An 18,403-nucleotide genomic window follows, 5' to 3' on the forward strand; every position below is an offset into this window, starting at 1 on the left:
TCCTGGTTGAACCAGAACAGATCTTTTAGACAAACATCCAGTCTTGATTTTAAAATGGGCAGTGATGGAGAATCCACCCTGGCCCTTGGTTAGTCACCGCAATGGTTAATTCCCCTCCCTGTTCAAAATTCACACCTTATTTCCTGCCTGAATGTGTCTAGCTTCAACTTCTGCCCATTAGATCTTGTTATACAGCAGTGACTGGGTGAACGTCTCCATCTATTCAGACAGGAGGTCAGACTAGATCATTAACAGTCCCTTCTGAATTTAAACTCTGTGTCTGTCCAGCCGGCAAGTGCTATGGCAGAGTCTGCAGCTCAGCACCTGCTCCTAACAGGAACTGCTTTTATCGTGTGTCCTGCGCCCTGCGACGCTGCTGAGCGCAGTCAGCACCTGCCCTTAATTTTCTAGTTTTTGGGGGGGGGCAGATCCTTTTTTGCTTCCTTTCTGGCTGTGTTTTACAGCACATTAAATAAAGCTCTACTCTGTTACAGCGTCGCTGTTTCTCTTGTTTCACAATTCAGAGCTGCAGATCTCTCAGTTGAAGGGGTCAACAAACATGTGGACAAGGGGGATCCAGTGGATATAGTGTACTTAGATTTCCAGAAAGTCTTTGACAAGGTCCCTCACCAAAGGCTCTTAAGAAAAGTAAGGTTTCAGGGTAGCAGCCGTGTTAGTCTGTATCCTCAAAAAGAACAGAAGTACTTGTGGCACTTTAGAGACTAACTAATTATGCTCTTATAAATTTGTTAGTCTCTAAGGTGCCACAAGTACTTCTGTTCTTTTTTTAAGAAAAGTAAGTTGTCATGGGATAAAAGGGAAGGTCCTTTCATGGATTGAGAACTGGTTAAAAGACAGGGAACAAAGGGTAGGAATTAATGGTAAATTCTCAGAATGGAGAGGGGTAACTAGTGGTGTTCCCCAAGGGTCAGTCCTTGGACCGATCCTATTCAACTTATTCATAAATGATCTGGAGAAAGGGGTAAACAGTGAGGTGGCAAAGTTTGCAGATGATACTAAACTGCTCAAGATAGTTAAGACCAAAGCAGACTGTGAAGAACTTCAAAAAGATCTCACAAAACTAAGTGATTGGGCAACAAAATGGCAAATGAATTTTAATGTGGATAAATGTAAAGTAATGCACATTGGAAAAAATAACCCCAACTATACATACAATATGATGGGGCTAATTTAGCTACAACAAGTCAGGAAAAAGATCTTGGAGTCATTGTGGATAGTTCTCTGAAGATGTCCGCGCAGTGTGCAGAGGCGGTCAAAAAAGCAAACAGGATGTTACGGATCATTAAAAAGGGGATAGAGAATAAGACTGAGAATATATTATTGCCCTTATATAAATCGATGGTACGCCCACATCTCGAATACTGCGTACAGATGTGGTCTCCTCATCTAAAAAAAGATATACTGGCACTAGAAAAGGTTCAGAAAAGGGCAACTAAAATGATTAGGGGTTTGGAACGGGTCCCATATGAGGAGAGATTAAAGAGGCTAGGACTCTTCAGCTTGGAAAAGAGGAGACGAAGGGGGGATATGATAGAGGTATATAAAATCATGAGTGATGTGGAGAAAGTGGATAAGGAAAAGTTATTTACTTATTCCCATAATACAAGAACTAGGGGTCATCAAATTAAATTAATAGGCAGCAAGTTTAAAACAAATACAAGGAAGTTCTTCTTCACGCAGCGCACAGTCAACCTGTGGAACTCCTTACCTGAGGAGGTTGTGAAGGCTAGGACTATAACAGCGTTTAAAAGAGAACTGGATAAATTCATGTGGTTAAGTCTATTAATGGCTATTAGTCAGGATGGGTAAGGAATGGTGTCCCTAGCCTCTGTTTGTCAGAGGATGGAGATGGATGGCAGGAGAGAGATCACTTGATCATTGCCTGTTGGTCCACTCCCTCTGAGGCACCTGGCATTGGCCACTGTCGGTAGACAGGATACTGCGCTAGATGGACCTTTGGTCTGACCCGGTACGGCTGTGTTTATGTTCTCAAGGCAATAGAGATACTGGGTAACTGAGGCATATGGAACACGGGGACTTGCCCGTAACCAACCTCACACACACTGCAAACTTACCACTGCATGTCAGGTAACATCACTGGCCAGGCAAACCAGGATATTGCCTGGGACACGTCTGTCTCATGCGTGCTGCCAGAGTGAACTCATAAAGCTTCCCGCACTGGCGCTGCCCTTGCAGCAGCCTAGTAATGGGCCGAGCTCACGTTCAACACACAGCCTGTCCATGCACTCCCCCACCTGGCAGTGGGGGGCTCCCCCTTGGGCTGGCGGATGTTATGCAAGGTGCAGCAGGCAACAATAACTACTGGACATTTTCCTTGCTGAGACAGAGCCTCGTCATGACACATTCCCTGCCCTTCAGTCTCCCGAAGGTCAGTCTACAGCCTCAGGAGATAGTTAAATCTTTTCTTGCTGCTGTCCGGGAGCTCGGTGTCAGGCTTCATGAGCCAGGGGAGCAAAGGGTGGCCTTGATCCCCGAGACGCCAAGTTGGCTTTGGAACCCTATTTATGCCAATAGGCCAGTTCGGGAGAATCGTCCCTGCTTTCAGCCTGTCAAGAGGTGCTGTGTTCCTAAAGATAAAGCATCATGGACCGTCCCACCTCAGCCAATGTGTCAGTAGCCTAGCCTCTGTTTGCCAGAAGCTGGGAATGGACAACAGGGGATGGATCACTTGATGATTCCCTGTTCTGCTCATTCCCTCTGGGGCACCTGGCACTGGCCACTGTCAGAGGACAGGATACTGGGCTAGATGGACCTTTGGTCTGACCCAGTCTGGCCGTTCTTATGCTCTGTTCAGTAAATCATCCCTAGTGCTCCACTAACACTTGCTCAACCATGGAGAAGCCCCCTCAGAGGGAAGTGTGAGGGGGGGCAGAATCAGAATGTGCCGCCCGTCTATCACCCCCTGCCTAGCCAGGGAAGCCCATTTCATTGACTTCATCTGTTATTTCCTGCGCACTGTCTGGTCACACTGCTGTGCAGCTGGACACATTTACTGGCCTTGTGCACCTGGATGACTATCACTTTCCTCGTGGCTTTTCCCAGCAGCAGACTGGTTGCCCGCCGCCCGATAGCAATGTGGGGCTGCAAGCTCCCACCTGGCTCTCAGCACCCATTTCCTCACCGTCAGGGCCGTCTCAGTGCCTGGGTGCTGCAGGGCTGGGGTTAGCCTGGCGCACAGCTCCAGGGATGTGGCCTCCCATGTCCAAAAGTTCTGGTGCTGCTGCTGGTCGGCCCAGTTCTGCATCACAAGCCAATGTCACCGCTCAGCACCTGTTGGTCAGCAAATGCTTGTCGCGGCTGGACAATGTCGTTTCTTGCCCACTCGTCCTCGGTACCCTGTCTCTGAGCACAGTGGACTGGCAAATACAAGAGAATGCCTTGTTCCGGCCTTAAAATGGACCCGAGCGCATTGCTGCTCAGTGCTGTGTCCATGGTTTCAGCAGTGCAGCTGAAAACAGAGCGAACAAGAGTAGATTATGGGATGGAACCGAAGGATTTATGGGATCCGACCGCGCAGTCCCAAATTCCCTATGAGGAGTGAGGATATCCCACAAGACACAGCCAAAATTCCCCACAAGGCACTGCGTCAGAAGGTGGTGCAGGGGACGCTGGGATAGCTCCCGGAGCCATGTCTTTTGCAGCTACAATCTGATGCCACGTGCGTCCACGGCCCAAGTGTTAACTCCCTCTGCTGAAAGAGCCTTGGCAGTAGCCGTCTGCAGGCAGAACTGTTGCCGGTTAAACTCTCTAGCATACACGAGGCCTAAATCGCACAGAGCCCCTCCTGCTAAGCCATGGGGCCCCGCTCAGGGCTGGCTCCTGCAGCCCCTCACTGGGGAGCTCTGCCTAACTACGGACGGCAGGATCTGGGGCTCGGCGGCACAGCTAACCTCCATCAGAACCGAGGAAATGTGCCACTGGCCCCGAGGGCTCAGCTCACGCGTGTGAGACTCGCGTCCCGTCCCCGTGCTAGCGGAGGGACCAGGTCGCTCTGCGCCGATTGGGGCAGGACGAGAACCTGGCTGAACTCTGACGTCACTCCTCTGGCCTGAGTCTGCCACTCACCCCCAGCTTCCCAAGGTTTTAGCTGACCGGGCGATACGGGGCTGGGGTCAAACAGACTGTGGCAGTGCCCTGAACAGAAACCACAGCACAGGCCCCTTGAAAACTTCTCGGTTCAGTTTAATTCAACAAATTCTGATACAAAATGGGCATTTACAGGTATTCCTAGGAGGGGTTTTTACATCGGAGTCTCTATAAAATGTACCGATTTTGCTGCTGCACGAGACACATTTAACCCGAGTGTTGGGGCAGGACGGGGAGTCCATCGCCTTTCTCACACCCAATCTCCTGCCCACACCTTTGGCTGAACACGGGCAGGGAGACAGGGCTGCCGGCACCGTGGACAGGTGGGAGGGAGGACACCTAGAGCCAGCCCCTTGCTACTTCCATCCCAGAGCTGTTGAGAAGGGGAGGGGCAGACGGCAAGAGGTTTTCCTCCCCCTCTCCTGCAGACCCCTGCGGTCGATTGCTCTCTGGAGGCCCCAGTTATTTCACTGTAAGTAACCTGGCTTCTGGCCCCCAGGGCTCCGGCTCGTCCTCTCCCCACTCTTCATCAGGCAGCTCCGGGCAGGAGCAGGCCTCACCCCGGCACCTGCCTGCCCGGCCCACCGGCTCGGTCGCACTAGCCCGTCGTTGGTCGCTGCGCATCTCATCACCGCGCACGCCGGAGGCGGCTGGAGCAACGCCGCCACTGACCTCTGGAGAGCGACGATGAGGCACACAGGCCGGGACCCACACGCCTGCAGCTCAGCTGGCCTCGCCAGCCCTCCTCCCGGCCGTTCCAGGGGAGATTCAGACGGGGGAGCTGCCTCCGGGCTGAGCGGGGCGCTGAAGATCTCCTGGGGGCTGTTGTGGGATCCCCCACGGCCAGGGTCTGGCGGGATTTAGTGGGGACACCTCTTGGAAGGGGGAAGGAGGGGACATGTCCCCCCTGCCTCGTCCAGATGCAGAACAACCTGCCGGGGCTCCTCAGTCAAGCCCTGAGCTGGTGCAGACACGCAGCGGTGTCACCCTTCTCTACCACCCCTGCGAGCGTGGGGCGGGGGATCTGACACCCCTGGGGCTTTGCTCCCTGCCCCCTTCAGTACTTGGCAGCCTCACTCAGATCTCTCCCTCCTGCACAGGCACGGCCTGGGGACTGCAGGGCAGTGCACTCGGCTCCTCCACAGATTCCCTGGGCTCCCACGCTCGCCCGGCGCGGAGGCTCGGCCCCCGGCCGCTCTCTGGTGAGCCGGACCTGCAGGCAGGGACGTCGTCGTGTGCGAAGCACCCAGAGGAAAAGGGCTTTGAGCCCTTGCTGGGCAACCAAGGTAAAAGGCAGCTAAAGATCAAACAAGGGAGCGGCCGAGCGGGATGTCTCGGTGCAGCTCCGTCTGCACTCGCAGCTCGGGGGCCCGGAGAGGAGGCACGGTTCTTGGCTTGAAAGCGATAAAACCAGAACCAAACAGTGACACGAACCTCCGAGCGATCAGTCACTGAACTACTCCTGGACTCTGCGCTCTGCATCCCCGAGCCTCCGACTGTCCCTGGCGGGTTAACCCCAGAGCCAGGCCCATCAGCCATCTCCCCTGCCTGTGCCCCACGGCCCGGCCCTGCCCCACGGCCCAAGCCTCCGTGGCTCCCAAGAGAGAGTCCCTTCTCCGCAGGCTCCTTTGGGGGGGTCCCCCACCCCGTCCTTGCTCTCCGTCTGCAGCTTCGGCAGCTCTACGGCCTCTCGATGTCCCGGTACTTCTTGCGCAGGATGGAGACCTGGTCCTTGAAGAGGACGGGGTCCAGCCGCATCTGCGAATGGACGAGGGGCATGAAGCCGAACCAGCTGGCGAAGGAGTTCATACAGGCCTGGCGCTGGGCAAAGTGCTCCGGGTCGGCCCAGCGGGACGTCTTGGAGCCCTGGGGAGGGAAGGTGGGAGAGAGTCCCTCAGCGCAAAGGCGGGAGGTCCCTGACCATGCAGGAACTCTGGGGCGTCACTCAAACGCCCAGAGCACAGCGGCCTTGCAGGGATAACAGAGCCTGTCAGAGGAAGGGGGGCCCAGTGGGGGGCGCTAGACCGGGCCATGGGTAACCCAGCTTTAATTCCCTGCTCCGGTAAGTCTGTCTGCCTCGGTTTCCCCATTGACAGCACCTTCCTACCTCAGGAGGCTGTGGGGAGGACAGAGACCACGGCAAGGAGGCTGCAATGAAGGGGCCAGATACGAATCGTATCGAGACAGATTTCACTGCCCAGCCGTGCAATGCGCTGCCCACCACCCCCATCCCAGCCACGGGGAAACAGACGCAGCCTGGTGAGCTCACCCAGCAAACCAGCCCCCGCGCCGGGCACAGAACCCGGGTGTCCTGACAGCCAGCCCCAAACGCATTCGGCACCATGCGGCATGCCCCCGTCACCCCAGAAATCTGCCCCTGGGTGGAGGGAGCAGTTCGGCCACGGGCTGCCTGGGCAGCAGGTAATTCAGGGGGTTTGGAAGCAGCGCATGTCGGGAAGAGCCGGGAGCTGAGCTGGCCGAGGCAGTGGCCAACGTTTTCAGCAGCAGCCTCCGATTTTGGTGCCTGGGCCTGATCCTCAGACCCCGGCGGGTGCCCAGCACCGCTGAGAATCAGGCCGCCGGGGCCCCCAGCTGCTTTGGGGAAATTAGCTCAATTTCGATGTGCCACAACCTCCGGTGCCACAGGAGGGCAGCGCAGGGATCCGAAAGGTAACGGCAGCAGGACAGAACTGGACTCTGAGCCACGCGCCAGCCCCAAGCCCCTCCCCACGCAGCGGGGGAATCACCCTCGTCCCAGGGCGTGCTGGGGCTGAGCGCAGGGCGCCCGCGGCAGGGGCAGGGGCAGGGGCAGGGCTCTCTGCTGCACAAGGGAGGGTCGGGCTGGATCCCCAGGCTGGCACGGGCTCTCTGTGCCGAGGGCCATCTCCAGTTCCATGCATTCGAGGCAGCCAGGAAACCAACCTGCTGCATCATGGTCTCCTTGTACTGCTTCTTCTGGGTGACTTTGATGGGCGGGAGCTTGGTGACCGCGGAAACCAGGAAGTTCATCAGGATGTCCTCGCAGTTGGCCATCTGGTCCACCACGCTGTGCAGGCTGGCGGGCAGGTAGAAGGTGTACAGGTAATGATAGTACCTGCCAAGGAGAGGGCAAACAGGCAGCGCTCAGTGAGTGCCGGGGGGGTGTGAGACCCCCGGCCAAATTGGCCCCGGTGGGTCTCCTCCCAAGGCAACAGAGACACGCCAGCAACGGATCTGGCCCATGGTCTTCCCAAGAGTAATTCTGGCCGGAGATGCTCCTGGAGCTGCTAGCACAAGGGTGGCCGCATCAGGGAGACCTGCTCTGAGCAGGGAGAGGCGAGACCCTGCAAAGCCAGCAGCCACACTGGGGCTCCCCATTAGCCAGGTCAGGTGGCAATGGGGGGACAAGACTTGCAAAGGGCGGGAGGTTACGGAGAAGGCTTTGCTGTCAGCCAGAGCCCTCGTTCGGGAGAGCTGAGGTTGCAGGGGTGTCCCCGGGGAGCCCACTGCTTTGCGTTAGTCTCTCTGTACATTGGCCCTGCTGTACAGCCAGCGCTCGCGGCTGGTGCCTGCCGGAGGCTGCCCAGTGCTCTGCCAGGCCAGGCAAACGTTTGTGCCTTGCCAGCGGCACGTCGTACGCAGCCCCCAGCTCCATGTGATTTCCTGCCCAGAGCCGGGTTCCCGGCCGCATGCACTGCCCCCTCCCTCCCGCCTCCCAGCTCACCGGTGGTAGAACGCTGCCCCGGTCAGCACCATGGAGTACTCGTTAGTCCACTTGGAGGTGTACGCCCACCAGCCTTTGCTCTTGTCCCAGTAATGGCTCTGGGCCGGGTAGCCCACGATGCGCTCCGGGAAGCTACACCACACAGTGAAGGCAAAGTCAACCTGGAGGCCCCGATGGCAGGGGCAGGTCGTGGGGGAGACGGGAAAGGAACGAAACCAGGATTAACAAGCCAGGCTTGGCACGGCAGCCCCGGCACTGACCCTGCCCCGCCGTCCGTGGCTAATACAGCTGCGTTCGCCCAGCCCACGGTGTCCTGGGCCGAACCTCTGGCTGGGGGTCTGCCTAGCCCTAGGGGCAGCGGCCTGGGAGCCTCAGCGCCCCCTGCTGGAGCAGATCCGTTTGTCCATGGCCAGAGGAGCCCTGCTGCTATCAGCGTTCATAAGGTCGCCCGTCACCAGGCATCAAAGACTTCTCCGGCCCCTGCTTGGGCATGGAGTTGAAATTTCGGCTTTCTCTAGGCCCGGGCCGTTCCCAAATGCTGCTTCCTTTTGCATCCCAGTGTCTGACCTGCTGCGAGCAGCCGATGAGCAGTGTGGGATACGGCCAGGTGCAGCACGGGCAGATGCTGTGTGAGTCTCCAGTACACAGCTCTGTCGCTGCACCGCAGGGCCCTCCAGACCTGCCCCAGCCTCCGCCCCACCCCGCTCTGCCGGTGCCCCTCCTCCCGCCTCTCCCGCTCTGCCAATGCTGCCCCCAGCCAGCCCCTGGGCTATCCCAGCCCTGGACTCTCCCGCACCCGGCTCTGAGATGTGCCCCAGTCCTGCAGGGAGGGACAATGGGGATTATTGGACCCCCCGCGTTGGCCTCACCTCGTTGGTCGATAGGATGGTGTCCTCATCCAGGCTCAGCACGGCGTCTGTCCGGATGAGCTCATAGAGAAAGAAACGGCTGCTCATGGTCTGTGCAAGGGGAAAGCAATTAAACCCCGGACAGCCACGCCCCCACCCTGGCCACTATGACCACGCCCCCAATCCCAGCCAGCCATGCCCCCACCCCGGCCACTGTGATCACGCCCCCAATCCCAGCCAGCCACGCCCCCACCCCGGCCACTGTGACCACGCCCACCCACAAATCCCAGCCACTGCGACCACGCCCCCGCACCCCAAACCCAGCCACTGCTCCCCTTCCTGCCCTCCCACCCCCAGCAGCGCTGCAGTCCCAGGACCCCCTACCTTGTGTTCCCCTTCCACGATGCTGAGTGGCACGGGGACGGACGGCCACCGGCTCCTCGGGGGCGGGGGCTTCTCACAGTTCCACAGCACCACGATCTGCAGCAGGAACAGGGCAGGGCCGGGTTCATGGCAGGGCGGGTTATAGCCCCGACCAGCCCCGGGCTCAGACCTTTGCCAAGCGTCAGCCACGACCAGCCAGCACCACCGGTCTCGTCCACACCCAGGGCAGAGTTGGGGCTACCATCATGCTGGTCAGCACGGTGCATGGCCTGGGCAGAGACACCCGCGGGGACAGCACCTCAGCCAGACACACCCAGGGGCCTATAGGTATAGGCCCAGACCCACACCACTGCCCAACCTCCATCACCGGAAGGGTCCGGACCGACCCCGCTGCCCAGCCTCCACCCCTGGCATAGCCTGGGCCAAACCCGCCCCCCAACCTCCATCCCCGGAATGGCCTGGACCCATCCCCTACCACCCAGCCTCCATCCCCGGCACAGCCTGGACTCACTCCCGCTATGGTTTTCTCGCCCAGCCCCACCCTGGGGTGGAGGGGCACAGCTCCCACTGTGGCTGGGATCAGGGATCAGACCAGAGGCCAAGGCCCAAGGAGGTGGTGCCCTGTCCCTCCCCCGGCAGGTGGGCCCGTTCCTGGGTACAATACTTGGACTTGGCGACCGCCAGGATGAGTTTGACGATGGGCTGGGACTGCGAGAGCAGCGGCGACACGGCCTGGATGACGGCGGTGAACTCCTTGGCCGGGCTTCGCCCTGCAATGACACACGACCCGGCTCGGACTGGCCCGGGCTCCCAGCCAAGCTCAGGGACAAGGGGCCCACGGCAGGCAGGAGTGGGAGGGGAACAGTCTGGCAGCAGCTGGGCAGGGCTGGGGCGGAGAAGATGGACGGAGGAGTTCACAGCTCTCTCAGGGCCTGGCCGTGGGGGCGGGGGGCGGGGAGAACGGCCAAGCAGGGTGCAGCATCACCGGCCCCACGCACTCAGGAGTCAGCCCCCACAATCAGGAGATTGGCTTAAAAATCCCGAGATTTAAAACAGTCCTCAGTGCTGGGCTGGGCTCTGCGCCCCCTGCTCTCTCAGCCGGAGGGGTCGGGCTGTCAAGCTTTTCTTTCACCCCCAGAGCGTCTTTACCAGATGTCAGTCGTTAACAGAGACATCCTTTCTCCCAAGTGGTGGCTGGGCAATGGATGGGTGATAAAAACCAAGTCTGGAGCTATCTGACTAAAACACCCTTCCCCTCCCAATCCCTCCGCTTTCAGGCCCCTGTGATGCTCGTAGAGTTCCAGCTAGACAAGACCTGGCTTTCTAATGGAAAAGAAGCAGGAAAAAACACTTAAAAACCCCCTTTCTGGTCTTCTTCGTATGTCAGAGGAAAAGGGGGAAATTCATAAAATCTGAAACCAAAGCTAACCCCCCCAGCAGAGTTCTGAACCTGAAAAGGGAGCGTGCCAGGGACTCATTGGTGTCTGGCAGGGATGTCACTAGTGCTACAGATGTTATGTGGACAGTGCCCAGATCCGAGGGTGATGGGCCGCACGGTGAAACCCTAAGACAGACACAGCACACAAAAGGCAGGCCCCTATTTTTGCCTCCCTTTGAAGGGCTGGTTTAGAAAAGGCTGGAAATTTTAATCTGGATCCTGAAACAAACCAGGAGCCTACGTGCCGGGGATCAGAGAGCGACACCAGACACACCCTGGGTTTGAACCCAGGATCTGTCCCATCAGCCCTCTGCCACTCTAGCTAACGGGGTAACGCCATTCACGGGACCGGCCACTAGAAGGGGATGTGGCGTCGCTGTACGAGTTCTAGCCCCAACCCCAGGGCTGATGCGTTAGGTGCAGCCGGGAGGTCAGTGTCTGCAAAGTGCATCCGTGAGCTGGTGGAAGGGCCGATCTCCCCCAGCAGAGACACCCGCAAACCCTGCAGGAACCGATCCCCTCCCGTCAATCCTCAGCCTGCCACCGACTGAGCAGCCCCCCAGCATGCAGGGCTGGCCGGTGGCTGCAGGTAGGAAGGGAGATAAAAGGGAGCAGGAAGACAGGAATGGCAGGATGGGGAAGATTCAGTATGAAGGGCACCTGGGACTGGGGTAGCAGGGGGCTGTGGGTCAGGACTGAGGGGGCCATCGGAGCTGTGTGTGAGGAGCCCATGGTTGGGATAAGGGGGGGGGGTTGCACATCAGGACTGAGGGGGCCGGCAGAGCTATGGGTGGGGAGCCCATGGTTGGGATAAGGGGGGGGGGTTGCACACCAGGACTGAGGGGGCCGGCAGAGCCGGACACTGTAAAATGGGCCAGATCCATTGGCACCGGCACCACGGGGCCCGTGACCGCCCCTCCCTGAATTCCAGCTGTTCTCTAGGGTGGGGCTGACTCAGGAGTGAGTCTCCTGCCGGCTCCTCCCCAGCTATCCGCGGGAAAAGCCCGTTGCCACAGGCTGGGCTGGAACAGCAGGAGGCGCTGCAGGTGCAGGATCCCGGAGCACCAGCAGAGCTGTGGGCGTGACCCACTCATCTTCCACCTCCGCTGCCCCGTCCTGACCAGCAGTACCCCCCCCCCGGCTATTCCTGTCCTGGGCCGCTCCTGAGCAACCCCCACCCGCTGTAACTCACTGCGGCAAAGCTTGAGGGCCCCACGGCCCCACCAGGAGAATCCGAAATCCACGAACCCTCTATATTCTGCTCAGCCCACGGGCTGTTACCCCATTGGGGGTTCCCAGCCCAGCCTGGGAACCAGGGACTCCAGCTCCGATGCCTAGCCAGGCCTGAGCCCCACCGTGCCATCCCAGGGCCTGGCCTCTCTCGCCGTCGCTGCCGCCTACCCAGGGCGAAGTAGTAGAAGGGGAAGTCGGCGAGGCTGGTGGAGAACTGGGGGAGCGCGTAGAGCCCGCCCGGCTGCGCGTTCCACATCACGTGGTTCCTGCTGACGTGCGCCTGGATTCGGTCCTGGATGATCTGAAAACAAAGAGGGGGCCGGGGGAGCCGCGTTACTGACCCTGGGCTAGGCCCTGCGAGGCTCAGCCATGGACGCTGCACTGCCCCAGCCTCCAGCTCTGCCCCATATACCCCAGGGCGGGAACCAGCACGCTGGGCCACACGCCACAGCAATCTCTGTTAGTGGCTGGAGAGCTGGGCTGGGCTCCTGCCCCCCACTGGGTTTGTCTCGGTTAGGAGACGAGGTGGGTTAATCTGGGGTTAGCAAACATGTGTTACCTAGCCCCAGCACAGCCGTGACCTTTCCCCAGTGTAGATGCAGGTTAACCCCCCTCGTCGCCAGTCAGCTGGGCAAGGTTGACCCTAGAGGGGCCTAGACTGGAGGGGAGGCCAGCTGGTGCCGACCAGCTGCTGGACGCCACGGGAGCGAGTCGGAGCAGTGAGCGTTGGGGATTCACGGCCCTGCGGGGAGCTGGCAGCAGGCTTGCTGAGGGTCACACTGGGTGGCTGGGGAGCGGGAATTGAACCCGGGTCTCCCAGATCTCCAAACTGCTGCACAGCCACGGTCAGGCTGGCAGCGAGCGACGGTTACTGCTCACTTGTGTCACTGGGCCCTCGTCATCCACCCGGTTCTGGCTGGCTCCCCTCCCCGTTGTGTCTACATGGAGCTCTGTGGGCCTGGGCCAGCGTCTCGCACTGAAAGGTCTGTACAGCGCCTGGCACCAGGCCCCGAGCCCCCACTGAGATCTGCCCCAGCCGAGCGGGAGTCATTACACGGGGCCAAGAGCTCTGATCACATTGGTGCAGCCGAGACGAACTGGCTGGGATATGGCCGCACGCCAGCTAGAGGAGTCAGACCAGGGGTGCCCTCAGCCTGTGACGGGGTGTACCCACGGCAGCTACAAACCACCCGAGGTCTCCCCACCGCCCGGCCCCCTGCGCCGGCTCCTCGGCCTGTAGTGTGGATCCAGCCTGGCCTCTCCCAGCCGGCGGTAACGCTGCGGCAGGTACCCTGATCTCCCTGGGCACCGCGATGCTCCAGGCCACGAACACACCAGCTGGGCTGGCAGCTGCTGGGGACTTTTTCTGCACTGCTGAGAATCTGCAACGTTCCTTCCTATGGCCACTGACCCCCCGCAGCGCAGCCCGGGCCCCCAACTGCCTGACGAACGAAGCACAGAGATAACCGGCCCGTAGCCCTGAGGAGCCCTTTCCCCGCCCGCCACAGACCAGACCGCATCCCAGAGAGCCACCGCTGGCCTCACTCGCCTCTCACCGGGCCACGGCGAGCTTGGGAGAGGCACAGAACAGCCCAGCAACTCTGCAGAGAGTGCAGGCTGGGCCCAGGGCACTGCTTCTATCCTGGCTCTGCCGCTGACCCCCGGCAGCCCTGAGCAGGTCATTCTGTGCCTCGGTTTCCCCACCGGCATAATGGGGATGATGGTGAGGCTTTATTCATTCACGGGTGGCAGCACTTTGGATGGGAGAAGTTAGACAAGGGCCTTGTCCCCTAGTCTCCTTCCAGTGCCCTTGCTGCAGAGAACAGCTGCATTTCTGTGTCACCTCCCAGCCCCGAGGATCCCAACGCGCTTTTCAGACTGCCAGAAAATCCACAGCAGGGTCTGGGAACTGGCCACCTCTGTCCTAGCTCCCCAAGGCCCTGCCCGAGCCGCCACACCAGGAGCTATGGAGCGGTGCCCTGGGGCAGGGACACATGGATGCATGAACTTCCCGTACGCTGGTAAGGGTTCCCCTGGGCACACACACACGCACACACACACGATGTGATCCACGCTTCCCCGCCTCCCGGGGTTTGTCGTTACTGTTAAACAACCTCATCACCTAAACCTCAGCCTGAACTGTCCCCTGAGCTTGGCAGTTCTAGAATATTTCCCCGCAGGGATCGCCTAGTCCCCCCACCCCCAGACACGCAACCCATCCTAGTCATGGCTGCAGCTCATAGGAGCCACTTGTTCTGACTGCCAGGATGAGTCAGCAGATGAGCTCTGCACCTCCACACAGGATCACAGATCCTGACCTGGGTGACAGCTCTCTTGACCCAGCAGCGCCGTCTCCGCACTGCCGACCCCTCTCCCCCTCTGAGATTAAGCTCAGAGGATGTAAGAGAGAGATAGCAGTGCCTGGGTCTGGGGCAGACCATAAACACCTCCCACAATGCTCCAAAGGGAAGGAGCAAGGTGCCCGCACATCTGCTCCGCCCTGCTGAGCCTCTCCTGTTCTCCCACTCAAGCCATTCTCCTGCCCTCTTCCACGTTCCGGTGCACGAACCAGACCCACTGTCTCCCCCACCAGCCCTTCCCCCATCCCGAGTGAGGGGACAATGTCTGTAACCGAGGAGCCCACAAAGCCGGGAGCACTCGCCTCGAGGGTGGTCAGCACGATTTTCTCTACCGAGGAGAAGTACGTCTCCCACAGGAACTGGGTCTGCTGCCGGAGCGCCAGGACTTTGTCGTGGTCTATGGAGCGGGTTATCGAGGGGATCTGGAAGAGAACAGGGGGGTGAGAGAAGGTCGGTGGTGGGCTAAGATGACCCCCAGAGCCAGGGACGTGGCCAGCTGGCCGGGGTCTCTCTTGGGTAAGTGCAGCTCTGGGGGGATGTGCTGATGTGGGGCTGGAGAGCTCAGCAGCCAACCCCCCGAGCTGGCCGGGGAATCTGACCCCGGCTGGGAGAGCTGAGCCCTTGAAGATCTGGCCCACAGAGTCGTCGATCGCACGTTGTACCATTCACTAGGTGGTTGCCCATGACTGGTCTTATTGTGCCCATTTCACAGAGAGGAGAAGGGAGGCCCAGGGTGGGCGGGCGCTGAGCGGCCTGAACCTGCCCCCTGAGTAGGTGGAGATGGGAACAGGACTATCCGGAACCATGCCCCAGCCCTGGGCCCTGCTGCCCCAGATACATGCCCCGGCTCCGGCAGCAGGCTGGGTGTGGGGTGGGACAGCCGCCCCGCCCCTCATGCTGCTCTCAGACCCCCCCCATGGCCTGGGACGTCGCCGCATTCCCAGGAGTTCGGGCTGGGATCGCAGGGGGCTGAGCCACTCTGGTGCCATCAGGAGCGTGGGTCTGTGCAGCCCCCTTTGCCTCCCTCAGATGGGCGAGCCCGGAGCACACGGGGGCCTTAGGAACGGCTGGGGGCTGACATTCTCCTGGTCCAGCCCGCTATGGTTACGTCTGGGCTGTACCTACCTGGGTCTACAGTCACAGGGGCCTGACAGGGGCCTGAAGGTGGGGAGGGGTGTCCCCCAAGAGAGGGCCCAGCCGGCCAGAGGGGAGGGGCATGCTTCTAAACCAATGTAAGGGCAGCATTAATCCGGCTGGCAGAATGCAGGCAGGAGCTTGGCATGTTTCACCTGCACGCAGCTCTGCCAGTGCCCCGCAATCCTGACCCACAGCCCCCTGCTACCCCAGCCCTGGGCTCCCCTCCCCCAGCTCTGCCGGTGCCCCAATCCCGCCCCACAGCCCCCTGCTACCCCAGCCCTGGGCTCCCCACACTCAGCTCTGCCGGTGCCCCAATCCTGACCCGCACCCCCCTGCTACCCCAGCCCTGAGCTCCCCTCCCCCAGCTCTGCCAGTGCCCCCCAATCCCAACCCACAGCCCCCTGCTACCCCAGCCCTGAGCTCCCCTCCCCCAGCTCTGCCGGTGCCCCAATCCCGCCCCACAGCCCCCTGATACCCCAGCCCTGAGCTCCCCACACACAGCTCTGCCGGTGCCCGTGCCTCTGGGGCAGAGAGCTCAGAGAGCAGAGCTGGGATTGTAGGACCCCTCTGTGCCTTGGTACCAAGGTAGGTAGAAGCCAGATCTGGCGGGGTGCCAGTCACTGAGGTGCCCTGCAGCTCCCCATGATGCCGGTCTGGGTGCGAGCCCAGCCTGGCACTGCCCTTTGGCACCGGTGCCCCGGTGCTGGGGAGAGCGCAGCACCCGATCCTGCCTCCTTCACACGCTGCTTCTCGCTCCCGCTCTCCTCCGGAAGGGTGGGCCATGCGGAGCGGGCGGCTGGGGGCTGCAGTTGATGGGGATGGTGGCCCTGGGGGGCGGGTTAAAGGGCTTTCCCCACCTCACCCCGGCCGGACCCCGCGTCAGGCCCACGGAGCCGGGAGCAGGGGCGGCTTTCCTGCCACGCGGGGGGTGTCTCAGAGGGGCCGGGGAGTCAGGCTGCCCCCCCGAGCGCGTGGCCCCTACCTGGAGGAGGAGTCTCTCGTCCCCAATGATGGCGGCTTTGTTCCAATCGATGACCTCGGAGAAGGGCAGCTCCCAGCCGTTGCTCAGCAGCACGGGGATGCAGGCGGCCTGCGAAGGGGGGACAGGGCCGGGTGAGCCAGGCAGGGGCGTGCGTCCGTCTGTCCGTCCAGCGGCGGGCGCACACAGCAGCCGGGACAGACGGCGCCACGTGGCTGGGAACGGGGTGGGGGAGCAGCGCGGGGGTGTCGGGGGGGGGACAGGGCCTGGCTCGGGGCCTGGCTTACCTGGAGAGCTTCGAGGAAGCGGAAGGAGCCCAAGTGCCAGCCCTGCGGCACCAGGCAGAATCTGGAGTTGTGCATCAGCTCCTGGGAATCGTACCTGCGGGGCGGAGAGACGAGTCAGGCACCGGCCGGAGCAGAGCCCACACGTGGGGGTCTGACTAGCTCGGCCGGTGCCAGCTGGTGTGACTCAGGCAGGGCTCCACATCCACGTGCTGCCCCCCCGAACTCAGAGCCCTCGCCCACTGCCTCCAACCCCAGAGTCCTCGCACACTGCCCCAGCCCAGTGTCCTCGCACGCTGCCCCCCGACCTCAGAGCCCTCGCACGCTGGCCCTGACCCCAGAGCTCTTGCACGCTGCCCCCTGACCTCAGAGCCCTCGCCCGCTGCCCCCGAACCCAGAGCCCTCGCCCACTGCCTCCAACCCCAGAGCCCTCGCACGCTGCCCCCGACCCCAGAGCCCTCGCACGCTGCCCCTGAACCCAGAGCCCTCGCCCACTGCCTCCAACCCCAGAGTCCTCGCACACTGCCCCTGACCCCAGAGCCCTCGCACGCTGCCCCCGACCCCAGAGCCCTCGCACGCTGCCCCCCGACCCCAGAGCCCTCGCACGCTGCTCCCAAACCTAGAGCCCTCGCACGCTGCCTCCAACCCCAGAGCCCTCGCACACTCCCCCCCGACCCCAGAGCTCTCGCACTCTGCCCCCCAACCCAGAGCCCTCGCCGGCTGCCCCTGAACCCAGAGCCCTCGCCTGCTGTCCCCCGAACCCAGAGCCCTCGCACGCTGCCCCTCGAACCCAGAGCCCCCGCCCGCTGCCCCCCGACCCCAGAGCTCTCGCCCGCTGTCCCCTGAACCCAGAGGCCTCGCCCGCTGCCTCCCGACCCCAGAGGCCTCGCCCGCTGCCCCTGAACCCAGAGCCCTGGCACACTGCCCCGACCCCAGAGCCCTCGCACACTGCCCCCCGAACCCAGAGTCCTCGCCCACTGCCCCCCGAACCCAGAGCCCTCGCACGCTGCCTCCCGAACCCAGAGCCCTCGCATGCTGCCCCCCAACCCAGAGCCCTGGCACGCTGCCCCCGAGCCCAGAGCCCTGGCACGCTGCCCCCGAACCCAGAGCCCTCACACGCTGCCCCCCAACCCCAGAGCCCTCGCACGCTGCCCCCGAACCCAGAGCCCTCGCACTCTGCCCCCGAACCCAGAGCTCTCGCCCACTGCCCCCGAACCCGGAGCCCTCACCGTCTGCCCCCTGAACCCAGAGCCCTCGCCCGCTGCCCCCCAAACCCAGAGCCCTCGCACGCTGCCACCCCAGCCGAGAGCCCTTGCGCACCATACCACCCTGACTCCCGAGCCCTCATTCGCCACCCAGCCCCGGGCAAAACACCTGCCCACAGAGCCCAGCCTCTTTTGCCGCCCAGCCCCTCACAATGGAGGGGCCACGGGGTCCTGGAGACCATCCAGGTCTGTTTCTCAACCCTGTCAGGGAAGTTCAACTTGTTTTGCTCCTTTCACCCTCAACAAGCAGGGGGGCTGCGGCCCTGCCCGTTACACCTGGTACCCCACAGCTGATGGGCGGGAGAGGCCAGGCCGCCGAGTCGGGCGTTTGGGGCACGACATCACTAACACGCCGGGAGGATCCTCTGCTGGCCGGCGAGCTTCGCCGGGAGGATCCCCTGCTGGCCGGGGGGTCACGGCGCCCTCGGTATTTGCTGGGCTCCTCCCCACCCTTCCCCTAGGATAGGAAGGAGGGGTCTCGGGAAGCCCTCAGCAGCCGGCTGACCACTCCCAGCTGGGACAGACACTGGTGCCTGCGCTGCATTTGCCAGGCTGCTTCCCTGAGACACAGGGATCAGTTCATTCACGCGATCTTCCGCCTCCAGCCGGGCAATGAGCTGTTCTTTGGTGAGCCTCCCAATGCA

General features: G+C 61.4%; 1 protein-coding gene across 1 annotated transcript; it reads right to left on the reverse strand.

The window, feature by feature from the left end:
* Nucleotides 1-4,223: 4,223 nt before the first annotated feature.
* LOC103307378 (exostosin-1-like) lies at nt 4,224-18,101 on the reverse strand. Its single transcript, XM_065587282.1, has 11 exons — nt 18,043-18,101; nt 16,498-16,591; nt 16,214-16,321; nt 14,397-14,516; nt 11,903-12,035; nt 9,709-9,833; nt 9,064-9,159; nt 8,701-8,790; nt 7,832-7,992; nt 7,051-7,222; nt 4,224-5,994 (listed from the first exon to the last, which is right to left on the reverse strand). The coding sequence occupies exons 1-11, from the start codon at nt 18,099-18,101 to the stop codon at nt 5,809-5,811; spliced, it is 1,344 nt and encodes a 447-aa protein (XP_065443354.1). The 3' UTR covers nt 4,224-5,808.
* Between the last annotated feature and the right edge of the window lie 302 nt (nt 18,102-18,403).

The sequence above is a fragment of the Chrysemys picta genome, chromosome 3, assembly GCF_011386835.1.
Source record: "Chrysemys picta bellii isolate R12L10 chromosome 3, ASM1138683v2, whole genome shotgun sequence".
NCBI lineage: Eukaryota > Metazoa > Chordata > Testudines > Emydidae > Chrysemys > Chrysemys picta.

Bases quoted from the DNA above. Each gene is read 5' to 3' on its own strand.
- LOC103307378 (XM_065587282.1), bottom strand. From the start codon at position 18,101: ATGTCGTGCCCCAAACGCCCGACTCGGCGGCCTGGCCTCTCCCGCCCA. The intron at 9,160-9,708 runs GCCCACCTGCCG...TTCCTGCTGCAG, and splicing joins AGTATTGTACCCAGGAACGG to ATCGTGGTGCTGTGGAACTG. The intron at 7,993-8,700 runs GTGAGGCCAACG...CGGGGCCTCCAG, and splicing joins CCATCCTATCGACCAACGAG to GTTGACTTTGCCTTCACTGT.